Genomic DNA, 22435 nt, shown 5'->3' with positions numbered 1-22435 from the left:
GGAAGGAAAAGCCGTCGTCGAGATAGAGAGAGAGAGAAAGATTCGATGATGTTTCTGAGAAGTTAGATGAGATGTATTTTTTGAAAAGTTTATTTATCCCTAAGAGATATACAAAACAAACATTTCTTCTCGTGTAACTATCATAACTCCCCTAGCAGTACAACACAGGAAATTCATGTCATGATCCTTCTCGAGAGATATTCCGCTTCTTCCATCTTTTTCCCTTGCTTCCTTTTCCCATCATTTTTTCCTCCCTCTTTATTCGTTCAATTGTTCTTCCCCATCGACACGGATACACCGTGTCTCACGCAATATCAGCATCAGTTACAATCCCGCGCTCACCTCTTTTCTTTTTTTTTCCCTTTTATAACCAGCTATATGTTAAAATTATGCACATCTGCAAATCAGTATTAAAATATTACAATTTGATATTTTACAGTCGTTTGTCATCCGCGTCCTCTAACTCCCTCTAAGAAAACAGGTTCCTTTTTTTCGCCACACGTTCTGCTCGTCGTGATCAATCGTTAGAAATCCGTATCTTTTACTGTCTTTTTTTTCTATTTTTCTTTTGTTTGTTCCGTTTTACGTCGACAATGCGAGACAATGTGCTCTGGGGGAGGGGTGGGAAAGGGAAGGGGTGGCGGGGGAGGGACAAAGAGATTTTTTTAAACGTCTTTGAGAAAAAGTGAAAGTTTTTTCGTTTCGGGCCGAATGTGTATCGAGGGTGCGAGTGTGTCAGTCGGTCCCAATCATAAGAAAGCCTCTAAGAATTTATATAGTAGATACACACGAGCGTAAATGTACATATAAACATATAATACTATATATATACATATATATTTTTCCTCATACGTTTACATGTATACCCATCTCGCGTTATTCAACGACGAATAAGAAGAAACTAGCGAGATCCTATTTGTATTTTTTTTTTCTTATCCTGTCTTTCCATCGTTCTTTCGTTACTTTTTACTTGTTAACCGGGTCCGGCTCCTCTCGGTCCCCTCTCTAAATCCCGAATGCGATTAGAATGCACTGTACACGCTATAGGATCTAGGAATGTTAATATTACAAGAAACCACAATAATTTATTATAATACAGCCTGCTGTACACCAGATGACTCGAGGCAGTACAAGACAGAGAAAACGCCTTTTCTTCGCGGGGAGCTTATCTCCTATTTAATCCGATTTACTCCCGGGAATATGATTTAACGAAGGAAACGGCGGTTATTATATCATTCACGTGAGTCTCAAGACGAGAGATTTGAACGTATTACCCTTTTACTACTTTTTTTTTTATTTCTTCCAGTGAGTTAAAAACGAATGTGAGAGGGAGAATGGCGATGGCAAGGGGCAGGGACCACTTCAGTGTCGGGCTAAGAGAAAAAACAGAGAGAGAAAGAGAGAGAGAGAGAGAAGAATGGAGAAGAAATTCGCCGTTAAAACTACGATCGCATAAGAGTTGCACATTGATTTCGATGTTACGGCAGGACGAATGTGTAACACCTTTGCCAATCAAGTTATAGAGCCCTAAATAACTGGGGCTGTGCAGTTTTTATGACCTGCATTGTTTTTTAAAAAAATACTCCTTTTCTTCCTCTTACAATTTAATTCTCTTAATACTTCTGCGAACTTATTAAAAATCATAGAAGAACAGCAAAACAGATAAGTCTATCCATTTGATCGTTTAATGGATCATGGATCATGAAACGGGTCTACCCGAACGGTCGGCAAAGTGTTAAAATTCGTCATGCGCTATTTTATTATAACGCTCCTGACGCTCCTGCGACCGTAAGTCTTAAAAAGAAACGACGAAATAAAAATGATTTCTGCTGGTATCGTCGAGATCGAATATTAATGAAGTTAATGAAGCGTTTTCGCCAGAACGGACGTGAATCGATTTTTTCGAACAAGATAGAAAATTTCGTTGGCTGCAGGCCGCCCGCAGCCTCAAAACAGCGCGAATGTTTATAAGAAAAAAAAATGGAATTTCGTTTTCGTACAATAGTCGTCGTTTTGATAAACAAGCATTAGCGATTCGCGCGCGCGCGCGCGCAGCGACACCGTTGCTGTTCCGACGAGATGCTAAAATATCGTGCTACTGATTTTGATTTAATATTAGGCCCTTGCACATGAAATGTCGGTTTCATATGTACATCAATGATTTTAATTTCTTGGAAAATACATAATTCATATAACTTATACAATAATTCAGAAAACTCGTTCAATATATCTTGAAAAAAATCCATAAAAAGTGAATAAAGTTCACAAGTATAATAAAAGTTCACAAAATCATGCTGATCAAAAATGTAGGAAACTTAGAGATAAAAAGATATAAAAAGATACATATTTCCAGCTATATATTCCGGACGTGAAATTTTGCATACAATTATTCACTTTTCTCACATGATTCGTTCTAAAGTGATTTATACAATAAACCATTTCTAAATTATGCTTATAATTAATTCTTACTTTAGCAAGAAGTGACATCTGAATCCATACCACTAATGTGGAAATCATGTAATTATAATAAAATAGTAATAGAATTAATAATAATGGTAATATTAACACATTAACAATATTGATAGTATTATTAATGGCCGATTGAAATATCTTTAAAATGGAAAAATAATATGCTAAACTTTTCAATTTTCCCGATTATTACAACTTGAAAAAAGAAGAAAAAAGCCAATCATGCACGTGTAGTATACTCGTGTGAAAAGAATTGTAAATATACGTGATTGTAAATATACCTGATTATTAAAAGTTCACTTTTTTCCAAAAGAGTGACATCTCATATGCAATGATCTAATAGAGAAGCTGCGAGCTACATACATACGCACTCTCTTTTTCTCTCGCACACAATTTCTCCCGATTCGATTCGGGGCGATCGTTTATCGGCTACGTAATTAAGGCTCAATCACGTGGTGGCTCGTGGCTTGTAACACCGCCGTGTAAATGTTGAAAAAAAGTACATGCTTAAAAAAAAAGACGTAGAGAGTCGCCGGAGAATTCAAGTCTGCGTTAAGATACACGTATACTTAATTCTAAATGTACTTACAGCTACTACAAGAGACATGTGTGTACCTCGATAAAATCAATTATATATTCGCAAATATGCGTAAAGCGGCCCCATGCCCCATCACGCGCGCTCAACATGATCGATTCGCTAAAAATATACGAAAGAAAAAAATGAAGCTCTCTGTACAAGGATATACAACAATTGTCTGTACGTGTCTGCGTGTGTATATATATGTATGTGTGTTCATGCCATAACGACGCTGGCAACAAGTGAACAGAACAGACCTGGACTGAACTGAATTGAACTAAAAAAAGTTTCCCAAAAAAGTATATTAATTTTGCAACAACGCGACATGATTCGCCTCTTTCGAGAGCGAGGATCCGAGAGAGCTCTCTCTCTCTCTCTCTCTCTCACCAGTGCTGATGGCAATGCGTGAAAAAGACACAAAAGGACAATCCTCGCATGACCGGATAAAATCCGAAAGAACACGGCAAAAAGAACTACAGCCATCTCCGATCCCCGCCCTACGGAGGCCGTCATTATCGCGGCGTTTCGTCATTAGTAAACTAAGCTACATAGCTCGTAATATAGCGTCGACAGAGCAAAAAGTCAACAATGATTGAGCCCCTGCGCCTTCCATCCGGATAGAGAAAGTATTGGGCATCCTGCCACGTCTTATCTCTTCCGCTTTTGCATTTTACTCATGATTCTGATTTCTCATTTCATTAATTTTTTTTCTTCCATTATCTTCCGCTATCTTACTAGCCGCTTTACATCATCGTTACTATCAATATGTTAAAGTACAAATGTTCACTCACACAATGATCCTCTCTCGCTCACGCTCGCGCACCACTCATGCATACCAGTTTTTCCTTTTAAAATAATTACCATAATTAGCGCGGATTACTTTATCATTATCGTAAATAATCGGGGAAAGAATTAGGAGGTTGGTTGGTGGGGGGATTGTTGAAGAGCTTGGTTGATTGGTAGGTTGCTTGGTGGTTAGTTGCTTCGTTTTCCTAGTGATGGTGGTGTAAGTACGCTCACGCTAAGGTCAATGGTACGTACAGTAGGTGAGGTATGCTTTCAGGATGAAGGACACGGGGTGATAGATGAAGAAATTTCGACGTGCATCCGCTATTCGTCGTCGTCCTTCCATTCCTCTTCGCTGTCGCTTTTTATTATAGTTTGGTTCGCCTGCGCGGCCCCCACCACCGGGGCGCCGTCGTTTTGTATTTTCTTTTTGTACGCGGTCATTTCCTGCGAGGAAAAAAAGAATATTTCATCTTTATTTCGAAAACGCTTGGACATTCATCTCGTAAATCAATTCAATCAGATTCGAGTTGCGAGTTGTGCAAAAAGAAGAGTAATATATTCCAACTATGTAGTATAAGAAAATTCATGACTTTTAGCTTCTGACGTTACATGATAGCAGTACCGGGGCTAGGAGTCTTAATGGTTAAAAGCGTAAGGTTGTGCTAAATTTAGATACGTTACCCTTTCGTATCGAGCCTTGTCCTTCTCTGCCATAGCCTCGTATTTGGATTTGGTTTCGGGATCTGCGTCCGACCATTTCTTGCCTAATTCCTTAGCTATATCGCCTACGCCATATTCAGGATTCAGCATTTTGACCTTACCGCGTTCATCGTTGCAGAACCAGAAGAAAGCAGACCTGATGAAATTAATTATTAAATCTATCTGCTATTATTCAAAGGGTTCGTGCTGCGATAATATGCTAAACCAATCTTATAGAGACTAAAGAAAATTACAATGTATAATTCGGAAATAATCTAAATTTGAATGTAGTTTTGAGAAATTGCTGTAAATTTAATTTTCAGAAAAACAATTGCAACTTTACTTTAAAGAAATAAAGTTGCGGGAAGCCAAGATTCCAGAAATGACACTAAAATGCGAATAAAGCTTTAAAAAAAGTTAAACTTCTGTTTCCGTTCGAATTTACAAGTTAACTTTTCTCGCTGCGTGTTTAAATATTAATCAAGCAAATTTTTTTTCTCGCGATCGAGATACATTATGTATTAAACAGCGTGAGGGCTTACAGCGATCTCTTGGGAGCATTGTGATCCTTGATGTGTTTGCGTTTCTTGCCCCTGCCCTTATTCTCTCCCTTAGGCGGCGTATAGTTCTGCATCTCCGTGTCGTATCTCTTCTTGTCCTTCTCTGCCATTTCGTGGAAACGCTTCTTCTCGATGTCCGACATAGTCTACGACACATACGGTATTTCGTATAGCGTTAGCGTTTCCATACGGTTGATCTCGCATATTCACGTGCGATAAAATGTTCAATTACTGAGAAAATAAGTGTTCCCCGACCGACCTGGCATATTCACAGTCGCGTGCACGCAGGATAATAGATACTCTAAAGACACAGTTCTTTAACGACGGCGTCACGACGCGGGAGGTTTTTGCCGTGTATCGGATCCGTTTTACTTATCGATAATCTTGATTCTGCTGGACGAGATGAAGATTGACGGCTTAACGAGGCGGGACGGATCGGCCTGTAACGACGCGCTTAAATACCGTACTTGCACGTGGCGTTTATCGAGCGCACGTATTTATTCAGAGGCCAAGATCAAAGTGGCTCTCGCGAGTCCACAAGCAGGACTTTCGACAAAACGTTACGCATTCCGCTTCTCTCGTTCGCACCTCGGGCTGTGAAACCGACATGCGGAGAAGTCCAACCAAGTATCGTAATCGCTTCTAAGTTAGTTCTTACAAGGACTCTCTTGAGCCTAGCGTTAGCAGGGAGCTCTATTAATCTATCTTTAATTTATTTACGTACAATATTAAGATCAAACAATTACTTATATGTTTTTATACATATACAATATTATCCCAGCAAACATCAAGTATGTGTCATATTGCATTTACATTGTTGAGTAGGAAATTATAACTCGCATGTAAGATGCATATTACTTATGCATATTACATATGTTTGCTGGAATATCTGTAAAAATGTAATTTGTAGTGAATTATAGCGAGTAGTTTGAGCTGAAAAAAAAATCTCACCTTCCACCTCATTGCACACTTTTTGGAGAATTCCCTGAAGACGATCTTCTCCTCGGGATGCTTCTTTTTATGCTCCTGGCGACATGTCTGGACGAAGAACGCGTACGCTGTCATCCGTCCTCTTGGCTTCGAATCCTTTCCTCCTCTCGGCATATTGTCCCGCTGCAGGCTCTGAGCGTTATTTTGTTGAAGATTATTTTGCGGTATCTGCTGTATCGGGTGCTGAAATCCAAGCAAACGGTCTACAATGCAAAACGCTGCCGCGGCAAATAACAAAAGACCTGTTAACACCTTCAAACAACAAGTCTCAACGGCAGCAATAACTTTCTACTCTTGTGTCAAAGGAGATTTCTGAGACGGAAATACTTCTCTCTATTTCGACGTGAAAACAAAAGAAAAGTCTCTAAATTCTCAAAGTAGAAATCTTCCATTTTTCCATTGAAAGGAAGCTTAAGTGCTAAAATCTTCTTTCGCATCAAAAGAAAAATTTAAATTTAAAAATAGAAACGATCTATTTTTACATATTCGGGAGAAAAATTTAAGTCGCAAAATAGACTTTCTATTTTTAAATCGAGCAAAACTCGTGTAGATATATGTTAATACGCGGAGTAAAATGCGCCGTGTCGTCGTATTATGAGAAATTTGCGTAAGTGGTGAGAGAATTTTCTCGCGTGTCCGTTAGCTCGCTTTTCGCGAGCTGCTGCGAAAAAAAAATTGAGATTGTTTTTTCTCTTACACCGTGATGCGAAAGATTAAGTCGTTCAGACATTGCCGCGGGCGAATTTAGCCAAGTTATCCGCGATAACTGAGACGTGTCGTTACGCACTTTACGTAATACGACTTGCGTGTTAAATTAATAAACGGCTGCGGCCCGCGATCTCACATTGACAATGAGACACACGTAACAATGCTCGCCGTACAAGCGCGCGTTTTTGATTTTGTCAAGTAACAATGGTCATTACATTGTACGTACGTGCAACGTTGTACAGTATATTATCATTACGTACATAATTACTACGTCGTTGTTATTGCACATAATGCCGTAATTAATAATAATAACAAATATAGATCGGCATTATATCATTATTATATTATCAGATCGTTGTATGTTTGATAGTTATTACGCTCCAACCGTAGCCCCATCATTGCGGAAAGTTGAACGTTAAAACAGCTGGACGTAACAATTTTGCGTAGATTTTAAATAAAATACCGGACACACGTATATACGCATGAACGTCATCGCGCGTCTTCGTGTGAAAAACTGGAATTCTCATCCAAACTCGCGATTGATAGCCTCAGAAAAAAATTGAAAGCAGACAAGAAGCATCTACAGTAGACAAACGTGTAAACAAAATGTCCATTTAAGACTCTCTTAAAGCACGCACCAGTTTGTATATTTATGCTATACACGCCAGCGTACGCGACATACCCGAATTGGATATGATCTCTCTCTCGACGTCTCCGGGCTCTCTTTGTGAAGCGTAAGACGTGATATAGCACAATTATACTCGTGCTATACGTACAATATACCGACCATTATTACTCCGGATTGCGAATAATAATAGTTACCACGTACCTGCAGAAAAAATCGGAAATCTAGTTGACCTACGTGCGGATGTGAGATCTGCCGGCAAAATAACTACTATGTAGAATCGACATTGTTATTGAGTCGCTCCATAAGTGATGCGGGCTTCTTTCGCGCGCGTTTCCTCTCTCGACGTTTTAAAAAGCGTAAACGAGCAGGCTGTCACTCTCCTGCTCTTGAAACCCGCATTATTTATGGGGCGGTTCAATATATATCGCATTACATAAAATATGTCTGACTTAATTAATTAATTAATTAATTACGTCTCACCCCTGTTAATTAATTAATCAATATCCAAAATTCTGACGATAAGCGTTCTTAAGGGCTACTTTTTACGGCAACGGAATCGTCCGAGAGAGTAACGGAGGAGTTAAATAAAAATACGACTATCAAAGGTACATCCCGCAACGGGAAAACGATCGCGTTATTTCTTCCCCCTCTCGCTTCCCTCCTCGCACTCCTCGCTGTGATATGCAAGGGATTAAAAATGTATGCCTCCTGGGCCGCAGGCGTTGCATTTACGGGGGCCGGGCGTATGGTTTCCTATATGGTCTCGCAACGGTGGAAATAAAATTAACGTCGGGCACGAAACGGAAGTCGGATGTTTGCGACGGGGCGTATTCCACGAACGGCGATAAAGAAAACGAGCAAAACGGAGAAGAAAGCTTCGAGCTTGCGACCGCGATTGCGATTGCGATCTCGTTCGTTCGGCAGGTGTTCCTTCGTCCACCGGAAAGCTTTATCATCGCCGAACGCTTTGCCCGCGGACTTTTATTAACCCGCGGAAATAATGTCGAGAAATTGGAAGACGCTACGTTCTCACGATCGAATATTTAACGTGTTTGATATATCGTAATGTTAGGAATATTTTAGATCATTTTAAATAGATATGGAATAATCGAAAGGGTTCTGCACATTTTCTGATGGTTTCTAATTTGAGAAAAATATGCAAGTGTCTTGTTTTTATTCATTTACCTTATATATATTGCACTATAGAAAATTTGTTTCCTTGTATTAACCTTCTTTTAATCGATACGCGCACTGTGAAGAGATTGAAGTAATCTAATGAAAAATTCTGGATTTGGGACAATCAGAATCAGATATTAGCCACGCGCATTCGCGAACCATTCTGAAGCTCTCAAATTCGTGGAAAATTACGGCCGCTATGGCCATTCGAGAAAAAATACGTTCGAAACTCAAACGAGAATCGTACTTACAAAGCATTCTCTTAAGATCTATCTGCGAGTGCGACTCTCGGATGTGAGGAGAGTAAAAGAGTAAAAGTGTAAGAAAGTAACTCCGTGTGGTATACTTTTCAATACCCATGTCCGTTTGTATGACTCTTGAGAGTGACTCTCGACAGTACCTCTCTCAAACAGACACAAGCCGTTACCCGTTTTACTAGAGAGTTATCGACAAACGTAGGCTAAGCTCCGAGACACGTGTACTCGTATCGGGGATCATTACTGCGTGCTCGTTAATTAAAGCGTGAATTGTGCTCCGACGCTCTCGTTTGCTGAAGTTTCGGTGCCGCGCGATCGTGGGCGGGGATAATAAATCTTAGAAAAATCGATGTTATATCTCAAGAAAAATCGGAAGAAAAAAGTGAAACACGCGTTCTCCTCGTTTGTCGGCACAAGTGTCGTGCGAAGTCGAACAGTCTATTCCTGGGGGAAAAAAAAATCCTGCACTCGATATATATTTTAAACCGAAAAAGTGGGGAATAATCTATTCTTTGTTTCTTAAGAATATAAAAAGTGTATTACGGGCGATTTTATATAAATATTAAATATATTTTGACTCTATAAATGGACTCTATAAACTCGGGACAAGTTCTTTTATTCATTAATGCGACAGGATTTTTCAAAACTGCGTCAACATCCAGTTATATTCCGGTTCTATTTTTATATAAAAAAAAGGACATGTATATTATATATATATATATATATATATATATATATTCCATCTTCTTCAAATACCTATTTTCTAGACTTCATAGAACTTTTAACAAAAAATCTCCAGCGTTTCCGGCTGAGATATCGTGCGAAATCGCAAATTGCGTCGCTCCTCTCGAACATTATTATTTCGAAAGTGCGTAATCGGCCCGATCATTCATCGCGAACTTTCATATGTGGTCTAGCATGCATTCCGGAGCAGGATTCCGCTTTCGTCGCACTATCAGCAGCGATTATATATTCGTATTGGGGGAAAAAAAAATTGGCTTCAATATCACTGTCAATGTCAATGACCAAGATCGGGAAATTGCCAGAAGAAGATGGCGATCTCAGATTCCTATCAAATTCGTAAGGAAAAAAAGTTGACACTCTGGTTGTTGCTTTTCGTAAGCGTGCCAAAACTTACAAGACCAAATCTGACGTATTTTTTTTTTTTTAAGAGAAAAGACTCGGAGAGAAAAGCAATTTTACAAATAACTATGAATCGTGACGACGTAATTAATTAAAAAGTTAATGTAATACAGATAATACAGATAATGGAAATTTTACGAAAAAAAAGAAACTGTTTAATTAACTCTTTAATTAAACCCCATTATCATTTCAAAAGTTATTATACTTTCTCACATTACAAAAAAATAATTTCTTTTTGTTTCCGACACTCGCTGTATATACTTTCTCATGTAAATATATGCATGTATATTTCTCCGATATCCCCCAAATCTGAATTTTAAATTTGAACGGTCTCGATCAACGTAAGCTAAACAATCCTAAAACGAAGGAAAGCATGGAGTATCTAAGTAAATTCAATTATTTCTGTCCCCTTATTTGACAAATTTTTAGAGGTCCGTTCAGTCGCAGTATCCGCGTTCTCCTTCGACCTTCCTCGCCCCTCTTTCCCGCCACACACGACGCTCGATTGCGCGCTTATTTTACTCGGAGAGTAAAAAAGGGGGATGGGGCGAGTAAAAAAAGAACAGATCTCCTGACACTTAGCGCCAATGAAATCGCGAGACGAGAAAAGACGAAAAGTAAAACGGGATGATATCAACCGGCAAGCGCGGCCGGACTCGCTGAACGCGAACGCACTTATGAAGAAGGCTGCACGAAACCCGGAATCAATAGCGGACGGCGGATGTACGTACGTACGGACGGACGGACGGACGCGACGGGGTGAGAACCGCGCGCGCGAGTCCGGACGGGAACGCGAGAACGAAACGCGCGAAAATCCCGGCCTGATCAACTGGACACTGAGATACGAACGATGACAATCGGCACTCTTGGCCTATCAACTGTATACTTGAATGACGACTCGAATCTCTCTCTCTCTCTCTCTCTCTCTCTCTCTCTCTCTCTCTCTCTCTCTCTCTCTCTCTCTCTCGTGCTTGCTCGCTCGCATTTGCAATAATATGCTTTTTCCGCATGTAACTCGATATCCGACAGAATAGCTTCACAAGATACGTCGAGGATCCTTTTTCGGTTCGCGAGATAACAGGATCTTAAGGTTTCCGTCTCTTCTGTCGCTTCCGTCCAAATCTACACACACACGCACACACATAATCGTCAATTTTGTCGAGCCATAAGCAGACAAAAGAGCCGACCGATTAGTCGGTCGTTTGCCTTTTCCGAAAACGATAAAAGGAGCGAATACTTTTTTTTATCTAACTTTGGGCATTTTCTTCGTCTAGGAGAGATAACAGAATTTACATCGGGAAAAGTCAGCTCGAAACCGAAGAATCTATAGCTATAGGATTAAAAAGTGCGCAGTTAATCGAGAAGCACCCTGTATACAAGATATACGAAATTTTTGTTGTTTAACTTGCCGTTGCACAAAGTTGCTCTTCGAAAAATTACGTTTCCACATTCTGCGTATTTCTAAATTCCCTCCTCGCCTTCTATGAACGCGAATAAAAAATTTAGTTACCGAGATTATATCGCTGTCGGCGATCGGTGAAAATCGATCAATACTGCGCGAAACAAATTATATACCTCTCTCGAATAATATTCCCTTCTTTCCACTGCAGAATTGCTAACGCGAGGGATGATAAGCGAAACTTCAACGCGAATATGCCGTGGTTTCCTCGCGAGTTGCCTTTACACGCACATTATGAGACGACACCGAAGAATACGGGGGAATACGTACATGCATATACCTTTTATCGCAATTATCGCAATCACGTTCCCGGATCGCCTGCTCATCGTTGCCTATCAAAGGCCTATCCCAAGTACAACCGAAGGGATCCCAATATATCTAACTTTTCTCCCGATACCTGGGCCTATCGCAGTTAACGATCTTAATTTCTCAACGTATCTTCGAGACGCGAGACTTCGAAACCAGCGAGGCGAGTTTATTGTAATAAAGCTCATCACCCGATATTTTTAACTGACAATTAGACAAATAGGATACAAATTTATCTAATATCGAAAGAAGTACGGAGAGATAATATACATGTATATAGAAACAATGAGATAGTTAATTCACAAGTAAAGCGAGTGTATCTCGCTGGAACCATCGGACGCCACCACTTCACTAATTACGGACTAACCACTTTGTCAAAATTCGTTGAACCCTCAAATAAAAACCGACATGCTCGACCCGCACTTTCCGGCAATTGTGAAAAATCGACAACAACCGATCACTATGGCGAGATGGAAGGGACGACGGATAAAATCAGACAAAACTCCTGCCGCGTTGACAAGAGAGAGAGACGAACGCGAAGAGACAGAGAAAAAAACCCGAAATCCATTCACTTTATTTAAGGATACGCTGCGCAAAAAAAACTTGTGTGCAGCGAACGCGAAATTATATTTGGGAATTTCCTTGGTGTATTTTTTGCGCTTCACGCGCGTTTCTCAGACAAATTATCCTACGATAATTTCAGAATCAATATTATATAGAGTTGAGGTACCTAACGGACCCAACGAAGGTATCTAAGGCTTAAAGAGAGAGCATCGTTAAAAAGAACTCTGCCGCGTATCTCGTCGGAGGCATTCGGAAAAATTGTCAAAAGTGGCCGCGTGGCCACCTGGTCGGACCGGCTGTATCTCTGTCTTCGTATTATAGCCACCCGCTCGCTCGCTCGTTCGCTCGCCGAGCGCGCGAAAGTGGCCGAAAGGCCAGCGAGCAGGGGGAACGAGGGGGACAGGGGTGAGGAGCGAGGTCGTCGCGTTTCGGCCTACGTATCTACTACTACAACGTAGTACAAAGGCGTCGCATAAAAGCCAACCAGTTACCGGACGGCCGTTTCTTAAATCGAGGCTGCTCGACGAAAATTCAATTTGCGCGCGATAATGGCACGATTATTAGCTTCTTTTCCTATCCTTGTATGAATTTATATTTCACGTACACGCGCGACAATTCTTACTTGTTCTTACTAAATATACTGAAATATATTCGAGACTGAATGGTGGACCGTCCGGTAACGAAAAGGTATTTGCGAAATGCCTAAAAGAAGTGCAAAGGCGTTAAAGAAAGAGGGAAGACGGCGGCGGCGGTGGCGGCAGGGTCTCGCTTGCCGAGAACGCGGGAAAAGAAACTGTTCGCGCGCGCGAAAAGGGAAGAATATACACTTTTTCTTTCTTGTCGAGGGTATGGTTACTCGCACCGTACTCGTACTTCGTAACATACCGGGGACATAACGGGGGGCGTGGACGTTTGCGTGGTAATGGGCGAGAGGTGTTGCTGCTGCTGCTGCTGCTGTTGTTGTTGTTGCTGCTGGTTCTGCAACTGCTGGTGCAGGTTGTTCTGCGTGGCGGCGTCCATGACTCCGCTCGGATACCACCACTGTACGCCGGGCGGCGGTGCGGAAGGTGTGCCGGGTACGCCGGCGGCGCCGCCGCCACCGGCACCCGCACCACCGCCGCCACCACCGCCGCCACCGCCGCCGCCGCCGCCGCCGCCGCCAGCGGCGCCTTGTCCAGGACCCGGCGCCGTACCAAGCCTGTAATCGTATCCACCCCTCATGCACGCGGCGCCGCCGCCGCCCGGCGTGGATGTCGACACCGGACTCGATATCGCGCCGGTGGTGGCCGGGTTCTGGAAGCTGGAGGCCATTTTGTAGGAGAAGAGCTGTTGGTTCACCGCGGCGGCAGTACTTCGGACGCTGTCCGGATGGTGCTGCGACTGCTGCTGTTGCGCGAGCTGTTGCTGCTGCTGTTGCTGCTGCTGCTGTTGCTGTTGCTGCTGCTGATTCATCAGATGCTGATGTAGATTCTGTTGTTGCTGCTGTTCGGTCTGGAGATTGGAGGGCCACCAGGCGGCACCGCCGGAGGCATCCTCTCGGTTACCCGGGCTCGCGGTGCCCCAGCCACCGGCCACGCGGTGGTGCTCCGACATATCGCGACGTACGTCCGTACGTCCGTGAGCGTCCTCAGCCTCTCGTTTTACCCGCCGGTGACACAACACCAGCGAGGGAAAAGAAAAATTCACGGAGGAATTGCTTGCACGCGCGCGCACACGTACACATGCACGCGCTAGCGTTCCCTTTCTCTTTCCCTCTCCCTCTCTCTATTCCCGTCCGTCTTTCTTTCTTGCTACGAGTCTTTCTCTCCTCCTCCCTTTCTCTATCTTTCTTTCTCTCACACACACACACTCTCTCTCTCTCTCTTTCTAGTACTCACACGCACACGCGCGCGCCCGCACGCTCATAACTCGGCAACATCCCGCGTGTGCACGCACAGTGCACACAGACAGCAAACTCTATATTACTCCTTCTCTCTCTCTCTCTCTCTCTCCCTCTTTCTCTCTCTCTCTCTCTCTCTCTCACTCGCTCGCTCGCGCACGTACACGGAATCCGTCTCACATTCGCACACTTGGGAACTCGCTGGTACGAACGCTTAGATGTCGGACAGGAGAGGAGAGACACGCACCACACGCACGCGTTTCAAACGCGGTCTCACTGTCACACGACACTGTCCACGTTCAACCGCGGCCGACGGTGACGGTTGAACACCGCTACGAAGAAGAACACCGATCACTATAACGCTCGTGCTTGCCAGTGCTCGCTTACTCGCATCGCGAACGGCGAGCGCAGGCGAAACGACGTTTCCCCCGGTTTCCTTCTCTCTTTCCTCTTTTTTTTTTCTTTACGCGTAACCAGCGCGTAGAACACGCCGCGGCACGCTTAGCTTCAGTTCCCCGTGAATATACGTACGTACGTTATACTTGGGATGCGGTCTACTCGACGCTACGCTCGACCGTTCGTTAGCTCCGTGAGTAGGTACGGCGGCGGGCAGAGGAGGCGAGCGGGCGGGTGGGTAGGGGAGGGCGCTCTCTCTCTCCCCCTCTAGCTCTTTCTTTTTCCCTCTGCCTCCCCACCATCGACAACGAAGAGCAACGACGTCGAACGCTCACGCTCGCTCCGTCTCTCTTTCTCTCGCGCCTTCTTTTTCTCTCTCTTCCTCTCTTTCTCTCTCTCTCTCTCTGTCTTTTTCTCCGTCTCTTTGTCCCTATCTAGCCTACGGGTCCGTCTCGCTCTCTCTCTATCTCCCCCTATGCCGTCCCGCGGCGAAACTCGCTTGTTCGACGGTGGTTCCTTCTTCCAGCGGCGGCGGTGGCGGCGGCGGCGGCGGCGCCGACGCAAGGATACGGGTGTACACACCGCGTCCTTGATATAATGTCGGGGAACGGTAGAAGCAGCAACAGCGTTTTCCAATGAACGGACGCTCTGCGGCGCTTAGGCGCGAGGCGCGACGCGTGGTTACGCGTCACGCGCGTCCGCGGGACGCCGGTACTCCGTTGTTTCCGCGCGTTATAAACACGCACACGGACGGCTCCGCAGTCCGCTCAACTCGGCTTGATTTGGTTTGGTTCGGTTCGGTTCGGTTCGGCTTGGCGCGACGCAACGCGACGCGACGCGGAGCGGAGCGGAGCGAAGCGACGCCGGCACGTCCGATGAGCACGCCGACGATGACGACGGTGGCGATAGAGGAGTAGTGGTATTAGTAGTAACGGCGGCTCTGTAATGGTAGTAGTATATAGCAATAGCTTTTTCACATTGGAGAAGCGTACGCGCGCGCGACTCACTTCTCTATCGCCTCTACCGACTCACTACACGCGACGTCGCACACACAGAGGGCGAACCTGGCGAGAACAGACCGCCTGGACGTGCTCGTACGATCTCTCTTCCTCTCTTTCCCCGTCTATCTGTCTGTCTTTCTTTCTCTCTCTCCTTCTCTGTCTTCCATATCGTCCCCCTTTCCCCTCCCCCCCTCCCACCGCCCCTCTGCCGGGTGTCTCGTTCGCCCTCTCTCTCTGTCCTTCTTTCTCTCTCACTCTCTCTCTCTTTCTTTCTCGTCCTCGCTCTCTCGCACTCATATCAGTTTAGCCTTCCTTCCAGCGGACGCCGGCAAACTCTCGCGACGTTGCCAAGCACGCTTTCACCCGCCCGCTCACAAAGGAGAACCTAAGCGCGCTGGCCAATCGAACGGCGTTATACCGCCGGTGGGGATGGCGGGAGTCTACCGCCGTCGCGCTACAGGCAACGTCGCTTTCTCCTCTTCCGTTCTCTCTCCGTTCGTAGAGAATTCGAGAGCCCCGCGCGCGCGACTCGCCGTATAGTCCCACCGGTAAGATATGAGAGGAGGGGAAAGGGGCGAGCGAGGCGCAGAAACGACTGCGAACCCTTCTCTACCCTTGAAACTCGAGGTCAACTTTTAGGCAGAGAAAGAGAAGCACGCGGAAAGAGGAGGAAAAAAAGAGAGAGAAAGAGAGAGAGACGCATTTATCGCGACCGACTGGCTGACTCCTCGTCGTCATCATTGCGTGCTCTTTCTTCTGTTACCTCTCTCTTCCTTTTTTTTTATCCCCCTTGAGTTTTGCTACACCGCTACGCTCTCGCTAGCTCGCTGGAATTTGCCCCACATCGCGGACGAACGACGCTTCCTGCTTTTCGCGCCCATCGCTTTACGCCCTTTTTCGCGCTCGTAACACGTACGCGCGAGGACGAGGACGAGGACGAGGACGAGGACGCGCGCCCGCTGTCTTTACCGACCGGCGACGACGGGCCGGTCTTCTCTTCGTCGGTCGATACGGAAGAACCTTCGGCGAAGCGATAAAATTTCACGTTCTACGAATGGAATGTGCCTCCGAGGATCGACCACGCGAGGAGGTCCGATTCACGCACGACGCGCTTCGAGGCCGGATTTACGTACGCCCCGCGGCAAGGCGCGTCATTACGCGCCATCTTGAAAGAAATGCCTTTATGATAGGCAAAATACGAAGTTGTAATAATTTATCTGTCGCGATCACGTTTCAATCGCCAATGCAAGCGATACGTTCGCCGCACCGATCAGAATACAATTCCTTCTTCGAATTAGTAATTTTTTTCTCGATGGGGGACGTAAGTCGTGTTGCAACTCGGGGGCACTGACGCGAATTTTGTTTCGCCGGCGCCGCGCGGACGCGAACTCATTTCTTCCATCGTATATAACCCCCTTATTATCTCTTTATCGATACGAAACCACAGGAATGTGACGCTCCCGCAACGTATCACTCGCATCGCGTTCTTTTTTCTCCTCGCGACGCAAAGTCGCGAATTGGAATTCGTGCGAATTCGCAGGCGCTAACCGAACGGGAAAAACCCTGACCGATCAACGCGCTCGCGGGGGAATGGCCAAAATTTTTTCCCAACCGCTTTCCTCCTCAAAGCGGGCGCTGATCTTTTTTCTCTTTTCCTTCTCTCTTTCTTTCTACTTTTCTCTGTCTCCGATAGCGCGCCAAGAAGATGAAATGAAAATGTATATCGCGGGACCTGTGCGTCGGACCTGTCCTCCCGTCCCTCCCGCTGCCCCGCGGTGCTACCACCACCTCCTCCACCCGCCCCTCGCTCTCCTCTCCCCCCTGGCAACCCTTGCCGTCGTGAGGCGGCGAGTGAGTCGGTGCGGGTAACCCGGCGCGAATCGAAGAGAGAGGAGAAGAGAACCGGGTCCGGGTCAATAAGACGCGCGAGCGAGAGAGACGGGGTGATCGAGGGAGACAGACGCAATGGAGAGGCAGCGGCGTTGTTGAGGTTAGAGGGGAAAGGAACGGGAGCGGGAGAAGCGGAGGGGAGTTGGGGGTACGTACGGGAGCGAGAGAGGCGGGAGAACTGGCAGCGCGAGAAAGACGAGGAGAGACAAAGCCATCGCGCATTCCCAGGGCCCAGCATTGGCAACCTAACGAACGAACGTACGTACATACGTATGGAAACGTACGAAAATGTTGAAATTAGCGTACTTCTCTAACGGGACGGTGAGAGATGAAGAGTCGAAGGAAACGCGGAATGTACGGTGGATAAAACGGCGGGAGCCGAGAGAACGCGGGACGGGAGAAGCCAGATGGAAAAACCGAGTTCCCCGATCATGTTGGTACGGCCCAACGACGGCCGGCCCGAACCGGACCGGCCGATTCCACATTGGACGGTACCTCCGTGTCGCCGTCCGAAATATGCTGAGCGTAGCTTCAAAAATATAAAATGTCCGATTCGAGAGACGCGACCATTGGCGACCTCGAGAAAACGAACGTTCAATTTACGTTCAACATTCAACGGACGTCGCGCGACGCAAAAATCTGAATAACGCAATAACGCGGATTCTGTCTCGCGGAGACGTAGTATCCGCGAGACGAAGTTTTGCCTCGGTCTAAAGAGGGATCGAAATAATACTTTCCTACAGCTTACAACTTTCTTACGCGAGCCCAAGGTATCGCCCGTTAGGATTCCGAAAGACCCCGATCCGTTAGATAAACGAGGGAGAGAAGGGCGCCCTAGGCGCACATCCGATTCCCACGTTTTGACGTACACCTTGGAATATCGTACGCGCGCGCGCCTGCTTTTTCGAAATATGTATCGTAATTCTTTATCTAGTACAATGAGTTTGCGAGCGGCCGCGCGGGACAGAAACAATGGTGTCACAATGGCGGGAACCCTCCGAGTCGCACCATCTGCCCTTTCCGAGGGCCTCGAATCGCGCCATGTGGCGATACAATTGTCGCGCCCCGCGCCGGCGTGCCTTTTACCGGACAGTTGAAACAAAAAGAGCCAGCGCATATAAATACATGGTAAAGTTTGATTGCCCGCGCATCTCGACATCCTCTAATAGAAATTACAAAAGCAGGTTCTCCCCTCCCCCAAAAAAACTCAAGTTTCTCTGACATTTCTAAACCAGTTTTCAAAATTCTAACGTTTAATCATGCTTTAAAGCCGATTTCCTTGCTTTCTCAACAGAAAACGCAACTTTATATAAATAAAGAAATAAAAAAAGACTACTTTGTGATAGAAATCTTGTAATAAAAATCACGAGAAAATATAAGTACAGATTATTTATAAACTTTATACATTTGTCTAAGTTTTCATGATTGATAATCAAATGCAAGTATTAATATAGTAAATCAGCAAGCACATTCAAAATTTATTTATCGAGTAATATCATGTGATTAGCTTGAAATTCATTAGCTGAGAACAGTTATGAATAACTACTAATACAGGCCTAAGATTACTTCGCGATAGAGGGCCTCTAATCAAAATCGTGAGCCGTCATTCTTGATTCTGTTTGGCTTTCAGGAAGCTCCGCGCGAAATTATGAAAATTCCAGTAAGATTTTCTAGTAAAAAAAAAAGCTCAAAAATTCCGACGTGACTTATCGAGGGGGATTTTTGATGGAAATTTTTGAAACAAAAGTTTCAAAAGGAACAAAGCGTAATCGCGCGCGCGTTTACTCGTAGCGCGTCGGTGATGTAACTCTTAGATAACTCATAACTCTAGCTCGTAATTCTTAGCGTGCACAACGAAAAGCCGATTATCCGAAACGAACACGAAGGTGTGGGGATCGAGGGACGTGGGGAGAGGTGCGATTTGTTCCGACCGAGCGCTTTTACGGATAATCGATCGAAGAGATGTTGTGCATCGAGTAAAGAAAAAAAAATGTTTGCGGCTGTGTGTTTTCCTTTGGACTATACTGTGGTCGGTGTGTAAGTATATGGGCGAGTTTAAGCTTCGTTAAAGCTCCCACGAGTGCTTGCGAGGCTTGAAACACCGCGGGGCGCAACGTTATGATACACGACGCTCGTTTATACACAGGGTGTCCCGAGCAACGCTCAAGATTCCTATTAGGAACCGGAAGAAAAACAGGCGTGACTACGCAAATGGCGCAAATTGTAAATCAAGTAAACGAAACTTGGTTCTTTCGCCGAACAAAATAGATAATAATTCGCTCGCTTACGGAAAACTGTAACGAATCAAATCAAGGCTAATACGAGTACAACAGATGAGAATACAAAATTCCTCGCGTATTTCCATCCATCGTTTTGTAATTATCAAAATAAATTTCCTGACGATAGCAAAAGTTTTATAAGAAAACTATTTCATTAGTGTTAACATTAAATTGGATATTAATATCAATGTAACCATATGAACGAGGCGTTTTAGTTTCAGCAGGGAATCACATTATGAAATAGGTAACCAGCGCGCCAGCGTGTGGTTCAAGATAAAGCAGTAATGTTTATGTGATACTTATACATTACGAACTAAGATCGACTATCTGCTCGACGATCGAAAGTATCAAATACACTTGAGCGTGACATTGCTTGTGTCTCATGATATATTTCTTAATTAAGTAGAGAAAAGTACCATGTTCGATCGGGCTGGATCTTGGTAGCATATTTTATTAATAATCAAATAAATAGGAAGCGTGCAAATATACGGTCGGGTTGAATCTTTTGTGCCTAATAATGCCCGATAATACTATTAATATTTTTATGTGAATTTTATATACTTTTCCCAACTTAACAAATATATTTCTTCCTTCTTCGATTAAAATTTCTAATACTGGCATCAGAATTTTTGCAATTTTTTTCACACACCCCACCGCATATTTTTTACGTTTCAAACGCGGAAAAATGCCCATCAAGATCTGAACTTGTCGCGGAATTACACGTTGTCGCCGCACCGGTTTTAGTTTCCCGAACATCGCGCGTCCATCCGAGTATCCATCGATCGCGCGTTTTTCGTACGGAACCTGCTCTTTTTAGCTGCACCACGTTGCACTTTTTGCACCAGAAGTAAAAAAAACAGTGTACACGGAAATTTGCAAGACGACTAATTACCGATTCTGACTACATTCGCGTCGTAATTTAAATTGCAAAATTGGAAATTCATGATCGTCGTACGTCTTTGCGCTTTAATCGTCGGTAAATTGCCTCAGTCTTTTGTTCTACCCGGGTCGTTCACATTTCGCCGCACAAATCGAATTAAAACAACCGAACATCCAAAATGATAAAACGAAATCGTTGCGTCAGTATACCTTCTCAATATGACGACAGCGAACAAAAACGTAACCGAACTCGTGATCGAACACGTAATCGAACGTCGAACAGAGGGGAGGCGAGAATCGACGGAAAGTACAGGGAGTGCAGCTAAAAAAAGGAGAAAAAGAATAAAGAAAGAAACCTATGGTGCGTGGTGTGGCAACGGGAAGTATCTACCTCGGACCCACGAGAACCCGCCGTGTCGAACGACGACTAGCGGATCGAATAAAAACGTCAAGCGAGTCAACCGACGACATGCTTGCTTTTGGCGTCTTCACCGCCGCCACCGTTGCCGCGCACTTAAGCCGCGTCCAAACTCGTAACCTCACTACGCCGAATAAAGAGGATGATGCTCAAATAAATAACATATATTGTGAACGTCTCTTTCTCTCTCCCCCCCCCCTTCCCTCTCTTCCGTATCTCGACAAAGCAGTGGCTCGATATGGCACGGCAACGAGTTACAACCATGTTGGCCGCGACGTATCGTGTCGCTCTACAACGCGATACCAATGCGCAGTATGTAACAAGTCTGGACGCACCTTTACGCTACGCCGCGCTTCGCGCGCGCGAGATGCACCGTGCGTCGGTAGGAGAAACGCCTACGTGTAAACACTTTTCCGTCTTCCTCTCTCATTCCCACCCCTCGCTATCTCTTTCTCTCTCGCTCTGTTATTCCATCTTACTCTCCGCTCCCACGAGCATCGCGATCTATTTCGTTGGCAATAACGGGCTCGGTACATGTTATCGTCGAGAAAAATAATCCGAACGATGAAGGAGCGCGGGAGGAGGGAGGGCGTAAGAAAGACAGAGAGAGAGAGAGAGATAAAAACATGGAGATGTCGATCTTCTTCGAGGTCCAAAGACTACTTTGCTCGACCGCCCGCACATTCGCCCGTTCGCTCGTTTGTCTTGACAGCTTTCGCGAGATTTTGGGAAGCGGGAAAACTACTGGCAGCGCGTCCCGACATACCACGCCATGCATGGTGGGAACGATGACAGAGAGTGCGATTGATTTTTCAACTACGGCCACATCATCCTCTTCGAGGAGGTTTGCTCGTCGCGATGCACGACGAAAGAGCGAGCAACGCAAAACGCGGGACGTGCACGCGCGCGTAGGCCTTGACGTCAACACGTCGTTGACGCGGCGACGGCGACGGCGGCGGTGAAGCGATCGAGCGAGCGAGCGAGCGAGCGAACGAGCGAGCGGTGGCGGCGACGGCGGCCGCGGCCGCGGGCACCGAGCATCTCCGCGAGTCGATCCACGTCGCCGAGACTCGCCGTCGTACGTACGTTCGTCCTTTCGTCGCACGGTATCTCGATAACGCGCGACGAGACGACACAACGAGGCGTACGCGCACGACGCGTCCGTCCGGGCAGCCATTTGCTGCCGTGTGCTGACGGTAGTACGGAAATAAAAGGTATACGTACGAGGAACGCAGCACGGTAGCGGGCTACGGCCAGCGGACACGCTCGCGTTGGGCGGGTCCGACGGTGCGTACGTACGCGCGGAGCATCCGCGCGGCGTCCCGCGGATCTGTCAACGCGACCCGCGAAAAATATTTCGATTTTTCT

At 45.4% G+C, this 22435-nt stretch overlaps 1 protein-coding gene across 2 annotated transcripts; it reads right to left on the bottom strand.

Moving 5' to 3' along the window:
- Nucleotides 1–74: 74 nt before the first annotated feature.
- On the bottom strand, nt 75–14729 carry LOC139771047 (high mobility group protein DSP1). 2 transcript variants are annotated; one of them, XM_071703500.1, is made up of 6 exons: nt 13211–14729; nt 7622–7669; nt 6046–6267; nt 5077–5240; nt 4517–4691; nt 75–4279 (listed from the first exon to the last, which is right to left on the bottom strand). In XM_071703500.1, exons 1-6 carry the CDS (start codon nt 13916–13918, stop codon nt 4157–4159), a joined length of 1440 nt encoding a protein of 479 aa, XP_071559601.1. In that variant the 5' UTR covers nt 13919–14729; the 3' UTR covers nt 75–4156. The 2 variants fall into 2 exon arrangements, with proteins under 2 accessions (XP_071559601.1, XP_071559602.1); XM_071703501.1 differs by lacking the exon at nt 7622–7669.
- Between the last annotated feature and the right edge of the window lie 7706 nt (nt 14730–22435).

This window comes from Temnothorax nylanderi, unplaced genomic scaffold, assembly GCF_030848795.1.
Source record: "Temnothorax nylanderi isolate EJ_2023f unplaced genomic scaffold, tnyl_v1.0 TNYL_tig0035_pilon, whole genome shotgun sequence".
Lineage (NCBI taxonomy): Eukaryota > Metazoa > Arthropoda > Insecta > Hymenoptera > Formicidae > Temnothorax > Temnothorax nylanderi.
The sequence above is the reverse complement of the archived record's forward strand: the minus strand, read 5'-3'. Positions and strand labels throughout refer to the sequence as shown.